General features: G+C 42.3%; 1 protein-coding gene across 1 annotated transcript; it reads left to right on the top strand.

The window, feature by feature from the left end:
* Nucleotides 1-3,108: 3,108 nt before the first annotated feature.
* Nucleotides 3,109-7,732, top strand: ptger4c (prostaglandin E receptor 4 (subtype EP4) c). Its single transcript, XM_069942375.1, has 2 exons — nt 3,109-3,813; nt 7,109-7,732. Exons 1-2 carry the CDS (start codon nt 3,109-3,111, stop codon nt 7,730-7,732), a joined length of 1,329 nt encoding a protein of 442 aa, XP_069798476.1.
* The last annotated feature ends 2,493 nt before the right edge of the window (nt 7,733-10,225 follow it).

The following is a 10,225-nucleotide window of genomic DNA, read 5'->3' on the forward strand; positions in this document are numbered from 1 at the left end:
ATGGAACGAGCTCAGGTTGGCACTTTGCTCAGCATAGATGAATTGGGATGTAAGGTCTGTTTCCATGCTATTTTACTCTGTGACTTGGATAGAAAAGGCAGAGAGGGAAATGAGACTAATGTGCGCAAATGATATTAGCATCACAGTCGACTTAGACAAAATAGGGCAAAAGGACACGTTTCTGTGCTTGTAAGTGACTTCAATAATTCACACCTTCACTGCTTCACCTGTCACTTCCAGTGACCAATCATTAACCTACCAACAGGTCAGAGGGAGAATGTGCAAATGATGTTCAGAATTAATTCCAGGTTATTGCAGCAGCGTAGCAGTAGCTCCAATTGCTATCCTTAATGATATTGTCATTACAGACAGGAAATTGTTTCCAATCAAACAGTACAATTCAATCAAAGCCTCCTTAAATGATGACCTTCCAACTATCGGCCTCCCTGGAAGTCCACAGAAAGCATTCGTTTACCTTAGTCTCAAACCCTATTTAATGATTGAAAAATACTTTCAGGAAGTATCTTATAATGATACAAATGTTCACAAATTTTCTGTAGCATTTGTCTGTGACCTTCTCGGGCTGTGTCACCTGCAGTAGTCAACTTGCAAGAAATTGGGGTCAAGAATTAACGAAAGATCTTTTTAAAGGGAAAATAAATGAGGTAGAGGTCACAGACAAATGGGAAAACATAAAAATATAAGAAATGAAGTCTGGGAAAGAGGCATACATTTATGTATGTTTTCTCTTCATTACTATTGGGAAGATGCTCACTGATATAAATCTAATGACTTTGAATGTGCTTGAATCATTAACTTCAGCTTGCAGCATTCCTCTTGTCCCTTTAGGTACACGCTGATTATGAAGACTGAAAGACAGGAAAAATAGATTCATCTAAGCTCTGTCTCATTTGAAACTTCCATCAGTAGCTGAAAGAATGAAAGGAATAAATTGTACAGTAATATAAGAAGGCAATGAAATAATTTCCATATTTCCAAGCTTTCATTGATCATGATGGTAGAGGATACCCCTGCAGCATCAAACAAGACTGTGTCATTCCCCAATCTTTCTTGCTGCAATGTTCCTAACAACCTTCCCCCATGGCAGGAAACATGTTCCCGGTGTTGGGGGAGTCCAGAACCAGAGGCCACAGGTTAAGAATAAGGGGTTGGCCATTTAGAACAGAGTTGAGGAAGAACTTTTTTCACCCAGAGAATTGTGGATCTGTGGAATGTTCTGCCTCAGAAGGTAGTGGAGGTCAATCCCCTGGATGCTTTCAACAAATAGTTAGATGGAGCTCTTAAAGATAGCAGAGTCAAGGGATATGGCGAGAAGGCAGGAATGGAGTACTGATTGTGGATGATCAGCCATGATCCCAGTGAATGGTGGAGGTGGCTTGAAGGGCCAAATGGCCTACTCCTGCACCTATTGTCCATTAGCAATGGAGCAGGTCTTCAAAACCAATTGGCCACTGCTCAGTGTTTGAAGCTTACACTCCTGATACAAGGACACTTAAAACTCAGTTGTAGATGATGTTTAATGCTACACATGGTTGAAGACTGTGCCATTGTCAACTTACTCATCATAGGAGTATGGGCTGTAAGGTCCTCTACCAACCTGACCCCACTGCCCCACACTGTTTTCCAAGAATAAAAACTTATGGTAAGATCAAGGAAAGTATGGATTAGGTCCTATATCTTGGGAGCCACCTCTTGGTAAAGGCAGATGTTACTTTTACTGTTGCCAACACCAAGGCAGAAACTATTCTGAGCTCCTTTCACAATGTCCCCATGATCATTCAAAGACAATTGCTTTAACCAATAAACATTATGAGCATTGTTTCTACAATAGATGGATAGATAGTCAAAGCAAATAGACAATGGATCAGAAAAAGAATAATTGACCTAACATATTAATGGAGTTTTCCTCTTCCAGGATCTGCCCAGCCTCTTAAGTGTTCCTTTTCTTAATTTCAGATTTCCAGTGTCTGCATATATTTGCTCCAATGGGCTAGATCTTGACATTCTGGAGTCACATCCTAAGAACCCCAGAATCAATGGGTCCAGATGAGGAAGGCCAAACTCCACAGCCTTTAGCATCTTCGAATTAGATGGCAAGATCTCAGCAGTTACCATCCCTCAGCCTGAGAAGCCCCACAGAATGCCCCTTGAGAGGTCTTCTCAGAAAGCAACTCGACGGTGGAGTTCTGGCTCCCCTCGGTCGTGTACGATTTTAAATAATACTAATAGGTCGGACCATGCATTTGATGGAAGAGGTAATGTCCCCACCAAATGGGGGGGGGGGGGGGTGGGGTTGACTGGCGGACACGGCGCCCTCTGTCACGTCCCGGCTCGGCAGCAGCAATGTGCCAGTCGGAAACTCAGTGAAGTTCCAACACCTCGAAGTGACTGGGTCGGAAGGGCTGGTATTTACATAGAATGAGCTGGACAAACAGACATGCCGGCATTTACCTCCTCTAGCCTCATTGCATAAACCCCCCCCCCCCGCCCCCCCCCCCCCGGCATAATATTGGATTTCTCTCTCTAAACAGCATCTATTTGCGCCAATCACTTTCCGCATGCAGATAATTTGCTGAATTCTCCATAGCAAAATGGGAATGCAATCCTTTCGGATGAGAGAGAGAGAGAGGGGGGCTGGGGGGGGGGTCTCCCAGTGGACCACCCCATCCCCCGGGTCAGCAGTGTCATGGAGCTGTTATAGCATCAGTAGGAACGGGAATGTGACGTCTCCACTTCTCGGGCTGTGTCACCTGCAGTAGTCAGCTTCGGATTTAAAAATGAGAGCGGGCTGGAAAAGAAGCAGAGCCTCGGCGAGCGCTGAGAGAGTGTGGTGTAGGCATGTAACCGAGGGGGAGAGAGAGAGAGAGAGAGAGCTGTCCCCGTGTCCTGGGCGACTTGGAGACAGTTCGCCGGGAGTTCGTCTTTCGCCACTCCCGATACACCGGTGTCCTTAAACATTTTGCTCCGGGAAGGATGTTGACCGAGTCTCTCAATCATTCCAACTGGGAAGAAGTTAACGGTACCTCGACCAACAGCTCGGCTGCGTCTTTGAACATCAGGTCCAGCCAGGTGCTCACTCCGGCCAGCATGTTCGCCGTTGGGGTGGTGGGCAACCTCATCGCCATCGTGGTGCTGTGCGTCTCCAAGAAGGAGCAGAAGGAGACCACCTTCTACACGCTGGTGTGCGGTCTGGCCGTCACCGACCTCCTGGGCACCTGCTGCACCAGCCCGGTGGTGATCGCCACCTACCTGACCCAGCAGTGGCCCGGGGGACAACCGCTCTGTCACTTCTTCTCCTTCTCCATGCTCTTCTTCGGCTCGGCGGGCATGACCATCCTGTGCACCATGTCCATCGAGCGCTACCTGGCCATCAACCACGCCTTCTTCTACAACCAGTACATCGACAAGGGGCTCGCCAGGCTGGCTCTGATGGGAGCCTACCTGCTCAACCTGGTCTTCTGCATCCTGCCTTTCTTCGGACTGGGGAGGAACGCCCGGCATTTCCCCGGGACCTGGTGCTTCCTGGACTGGAGAGCCAACAGCACGGTCGGCGCCACCTACACCTATCTGTACGGGGGCTTCAGCGCTCTCCTGATCCTGGTGACCGTTCTGTGCAACCTGAGCGTCTGCGCCACCCTCATCAGGATGAGAAAGAAGTCGGTGGGGAGAGGTGAGGGGAGTTCCAGGGGCCGCCGCTTCCCCAGCCTCGTCGCCTCGGCCGCCGAGATGCAGATGTTTTGGCTCCTGGTTTTCATGACCATCGTCTTCCTGGTCTGCTCCATCCCGCTGGTGGTAAGCAAGGGCAGAGAGGGGAAGGAAGGTAAAAGGCGACGGGGACCTGGGAGGGGTTCTGTCCGCACCCATCGTAATGTTGGGGGGGGGGGGGTTTGACCCTTTGGTCTTATTTGAGTCCGGCTAGATTTGGGAATGTAGATTTTGTTAACTTTTATATAGTCAGACAATGGGAACAAAGTTGCATTTCTGTTTCCAAAGGTCACGCGCTTAAAGTTATTGAACAGCCCGTATCTTTTTAAAAATGTTAAGTTTCGTGAAAAGGTCCATCTGTAGGGGTTGGGGGGGGGGGGTGGGGGTGCGATCTAAACGTCCGCTATTCCAACTAAATTACAGGTGCTAGGAATCCAAAGCCACACCAAAAAAAAAATCCGAGAATACTCTGAACTACTCAGCAAAGGGTGCAGCATTAGTCCTGTGGCGAGCGCTTCCACCCCGCTAAAACAGCTCTCAAAGCCGGGCTGTTTTAAACAAGGGTGTCACCACTCAGGTTGATCTTCCTGAATATCTGATATTAAATCCATCAGATGAAGTGTGTGGCCCTCCTATATTATTTGCGATGGGTTATTTTGATAAACAATAGTGAAGTCCATGTTAAAATCTCACCCTTAATTTTGAGGGTCCATGTGAACGTCTGACAGACAAGTTGCTTCTCTGAGTTTTGCAAAATTGCAACTTACTTGTGGTTAAAGATAACCTCGATTTTACAAGTTTATCACGCATTTCTGCCTCATTTTTTATTTGTTGTTGTTTCTGCATATATTGTTCCCCATTGCATTTGGAATGGATAATTCCCTCCTAAAACATATTGTGTGAGTTTCCATTGTGGTCACATTGACATTCATTTTGCCATTCTGTTGATTTGGGTCTTGTCTTTTTCATCCCTGTTACCATTCTAATTACCCTTCTGCACCAAAATAGGAGCTTGACCTTCTTCCTAAAACTGGGCACAGGGCTCCCTGCTAAGGCCAAAGTAGGATATATGAAGTTTAAATATAACTTCAGCCTTCAATCATTAGTACCCCCACCACCATCTCCCTCTTTCCTTATCCCTCTGACCCCTTTCCTCCAGATCTGCATTCACAGAGCTACATCCTACCTCTGATCAATTCTCAGCTTTTCTTTCCTGCCCTCCCATCCATACCCACCTATGGCCACTTGGCTGTTGGCCTGAGGTCCCTGCCCCTTCTCCCATCTCCACCCACTCCCCTCACCACCTTTTTATCCAGATGCCTACATATCATGATGAAGGGCTCAGACCCAAATCATGAGTAATATAGCTTTGCCTCCTATGGACACGGTGGTAGCTGCTGAGGTTCTCCTTTTGGGTATTAACTACAATCACAGAGTCTGCAGACTCTTTTGTTTCACTGGTCTTTCTGTGATGGCAAAACACTGCTTATAAAACTTGAGAGTCACTGTTATTAATATAAAATAAACTTAATCACTTCTGTTTTTTGCATCATCTATACAACCTTTTCCCAAATAACCCAAAACTAAGTTATCAATATATAAAACGGTGATTCTATTACCAAGCATTGGATGACAACAGCAGTGAGAATGCTGAACAACCAAAGAAACTGCTCACACTAACTGTCCAAGACTCTCATATTCAAGATTCATTGAACCAAAAGAACTTCCTTACATTTTTGCAATATTATCATTATTTTATTTTATTTTTTATAGTAATGTTGTAAGATGGTTGTAATAGGAATGCACTGGCGATGCTGCCACAAAACACCGAATTTCATGACTTGTTCATGACAATAAATTTTGATTCTATTCTGATATTCATGAAACACTGTCTATTTATTTATTTATTTGTAACGATTCCGACTTGTCCTGCATATGGATTGTTTGTATGTCTGTAATGTCTGATTGCATGTCTGTGTGTTTTGCAAGGACTGGAGAACACTGTTTGGTAAGGTTGTACTTGTACAATCAGATGATAATAAACTTGACTTGCATTGACATCATTCTACATTACCCTCCAAAGAAACTTTCCCAAATGAGATGGTCTGCTGCCTGTCGTTTTTCTTCAGTTTTCATTTTATTTTGATATCTTGGGATCTCTAGGTCTGAATATTCTTCCTTTACCTCTCATGGAAGACCTCCTTTTTAAATATCTTCCAATGCTTTGATCTGCAAAGCTTTGATTCCATTCAAGCAGAATAGATTCCTTTTCAAATTACTGAAATTAAGAACCCCCACCCCTGCTGGGATGTTTCCATAACTATTATTATTTTGGTGGTAGATTATAATAAAGTTACAATAGTGGTTCATGAATAATAACCATTTATGAAACACACTTCAGGTGTGAAATGTATGTTAGATTTTAAATTTAAATTTAGACATACAACACGGTAACAGGCCATTTCAGCCTATGAGCCCATTGCCGTCCAATTACACCCAATTAACCTAGAACCCCCAGTAGATTTCAAAAGGTGGGAGGAAACTTGAGCCCTGGGGAAAACCCACACAGACACGGGGAGACCATATAACCTTCTTACAGACAGTGCAAGATTCAAACCCAGGTCCTGATCACTGGCTCTGTAACAGCATTGCACTAACTGCTATGCCAACCATGCCACCCTTCAAATAACAGCAATTACTGACTTTATGAACCGAAAGAGAAAATATCAAGAACATATACAATTACATCCACTAGCGTTTACTAAATCATGTAGAAAATCATCACATTTTTACAAAACCTCTTTCTCCCTGCAGAACCCTGAAAAATTGTGGAAAATTGTGCAATTGCCATCAAATTGTTTGTCACATGTTCACTCACAGGGACTGCATTTAAGCCACAAATTTATCTTTATCCTCACATCCTTTGCAGACCATTATGTTTTCTGGGTTTTCTATTTTCATTATATAGGTCTTCTAACAAAGGTAAATAAGACTAATACTGGGGTAATAAAGCTCATATTGAGTAAAGAATTCAGTTCATAAAGACAATAGCAGAGGTGATAGCAAAAACCAAGCAAGTTTATAGGCATCAGTGAAGAAGGAAATGAATCAATATTTCAGATCTGAGTTTCCATCAGGCAGGAAGATTTAGTAGATATCTCACAACTCAATGAACAAAGAATTAAAAAGAAAAATCTGCAGATGGTGGAGTCGAGTGCAATACTGAAAAGTACTCGAGAAACTCAGCAAGTCACACAGCATCCATAGGAAGTATCCCTCATCAGGAGCCTGATTAAAGCCACTGATGTAGGTCTAATGTGTACTTAATTGATATTGAGATGCATGCCTTAAATTAATATATTTGTTTCACATTTCTATTCAGATACGCATTTTCATTAATCAATTGTATGGCCCTGCTCAGATCCTGGCAGGGGAAGACCTGGACTACCGCAGTGACCTTCTAGCCATCCGTTTTGCCTCATTCAATCCAATCTTAGATCCCTGGGTGTACATCCTCTGCCGGAAAAAGCTCCTTACCATGGGGTGTGAGCGGCTGAAGCGAACAGTGGGTGTTGCAAAGGATGGTCAAGCTCGCAGGGTAGGGTGGGTCAGCAACCAGCAGACACCATCTTCGTACACCAACAGCGTTGGTACCAGCTATTCCTCACTTCGAGCAAAACATAAAACAAGATCGTTGCATGGAAAAGCCAGCCGGAGTGCAGAAGCCATAACTCATTCTTTCACAGACTTTACAAACCAGCAGGCATGGGGGGTTATGCTTCACCCTTTCAGCATCGTTCATGAAAACCAAGACTGCCTCACCAAGACTCATTTTGAGACTTCACCACAGACCAAAGCCATGCTATGCACAGTAACACAGGAATCTATGATACCGGATGTCAGAGCACAAAATGACATTAACCTGTGCGAGGAGAGGAGAACGTTTGACATTTTGAATTGCAGTTTCAGTACACCCTCATCATGTACATCGGAAAAGACTATTTAAATGAAAATATATTTTATACAGAGGATTTATTTATAGACTTCAAAAAGACTAGAAGCAGTCTCATTTCTGGAAAAGAATTTGCTGCTGTATCTTTAATTAAATAGCATCCTCAACATTAAGACAAAATTATTTGTATGTTTGAACAATATTAATCATCATCATTAACTTTGGGGCCCTTTTCTACAAAGCAGTAAAATCAGTCTTCTTTCCAGCTTCATGAAGTGAGATTAATAATACCTTGGAGTCGAATTTAAGTTGAATTGCCTAACAATTTTGAAATTGAACTGACCCAAAATTGGTAGCCCATGCTTTACATTAACATTGGCAATGCAACCAGTGCTACTATGTTGAACTCCTCCTGTGCCAACTTCCTTTTACACTCTCTGGCCATTTTACTTTACAATTTAGAGTCTAATGATCTCTCATTTAGTTAGGCTATTTGATATCTGATGATGATCTCACAGAGACAGATACGGACTCGAGACCAAGACAGAGTAAGTTTAATATTAATTCTATGTGTATAGGAGGAACAGGATTATTCAACTGGACAACCACATTACTAGTAAGGGCCACTGCCTTACACCTCCTCTCCATTATGCTCTCTCTTCGATGTTCCTCTTTTAACATCTGAGATTTTAAGAGACCAAAACTGAACCTTTTCTTTGGCTCCCTCATATGTTATGATCCCTGTATTAATGAGGTGCAAGATTGTTGCTTCTTTCTCTTCAAAAAAAAGTCTTACCAAAACCTAAAATCAACCATATAATGTTTTATTTCTAACAGTTAAATGTCCATTAATGATGAAAATGGTATAGTAAAGTTGTTAAGATTGATTAATATTCTCAGCCAATTACTCATTCAATCACAAAAGTAACAAAGGTAAATTAAAGGAGTTAGTTTTATAACATTGTTAGCACGATAAAGTAGAATTTTATACCAAATCATCTGGGAACAATCAATGCTTTAGTATCTAAAGGTAGCAGTAAACTAATGTATAAGCTGGTCCTTGTCAGAAACTGGCACCAAAGTAGTCAGTGAAAGCCTTGTAAACCTCATCAGAAACTGCCAACATCGCTGTATTGAAATGCCACCATGCCTTAGCAGACACTGGCAATCCTCCAATTTGTAAACCTTCTATAGAATATAAATGTTAACCTTTCTGATTTTGAGTAAATATCTACACTCAAGAAGCACACCTGACCTCCAGTATGTTCTTAGTATCTCTTGTTATCTTTCAGATTTCCAGTATTTGTACCTATTTGTAATTCTGAAATGCAGGTACTGTTAACATCATAACACCAAGTCAGTATTTTACAGCTCATATCACATGATCTATGAGATGATAAAATGCAGCCAGACCAGAGATGGCACTGAGCAGTAAGCTAATACTATCTGGCTCGTGTTGGAGATTGGCAGAAGACCAGAATATCAATACAATACAGTCCATACCAAAGGCTGGCATAGGGCCAGCAATCAAATAATTTTCAGGCCTTACCATTGACTGGCTTTATCTTGCTGTGCTAACATAATCCAGTACAAACCAGAGACCAGACCCATGAGAAGTTGCAGTAAATGCAGAAATGTTGTAAATATTAAACAAATCCTGGATGGTAACAATTTTTAATTTGAAAATTAATGTTAATTTTGTTGAAGCCATCTGGATTGCTTTCCTTCCTTCCATCTCTAGCTCTCTCCAGTAAAGACAGACCTACTTAAAAAGATGGAAGAATAACTCCTTAGCCAGTGTTCTCCTCCATGTGACCAAAGGAGGATGAATATTTTTTTTAAGTTTCAGTGCCTCTCATTTGTACCATAATCAACTCCATTTAAGTAGAGGATGAACTTTGAATCAAATTATTGGTTGGGAAACTATTCTACTGAGAGGATCAAGGAGACATGGAACCATGTGGCATAAAAACAGGACCTTTGACCAACTACGTCAATGCCTCCCTTTCAGTTTCACTCATCCCAATATTTATGGTCTTCTGATGTCTTGGCATGTCAAATGCTCATCTGGATATTGGGCAAATGACTCCAATCCCCACTGCACATTGTAAATCCATGTGCATGATTAGCCACAAGCCATCAGAACCTTGACATTTTTGCAAATTCTGGAATTTTTCGTGAGATTCAGGTTTCTTAGTGGCAATGCCTGAAATCTTCTTTTCTATGACAGCTTGTCTAATATCAGGATGCTGGTTTTGTGGAATTTGCACATGCAGTTTAACCTACCCTTGACAGCTTATTGAAGTTTAACTGACCATTCCCGAACTTCAGAACACTACAGCAATTAATCCGAGAGAAGCAACTGTTTATAATTTACCTGTAATTTATGAAAAAATAATTACCCAACAATCAATAATTAAGTTGTAAAAGTGGTCTTTCTGTAAATATTTTTAATGTCCTCCAATACCTACCTACCCTGCATGTCGGGAGAGGTTGAATATGTGTTTTATTTACAAGTCTGCAGCCTTTCTCTCAGATGAATCAATC

This window comes from Narcine bancroftii, chromosome 5 (genome assembly GCF_036971445.1).
Source record: "Narcine bancroftii isolate sNarBan1 chromosome 5, sNarBan1.hap1, whole genome shotgun sequence".
Classification (NCBI taxonomy): domain Eukaryota; kingdom Metazoa; phylum Chordata; class Chondrichthyes; order Torpediniformes; family Narcinidae; genus Narcine; species Narcine bancroftii.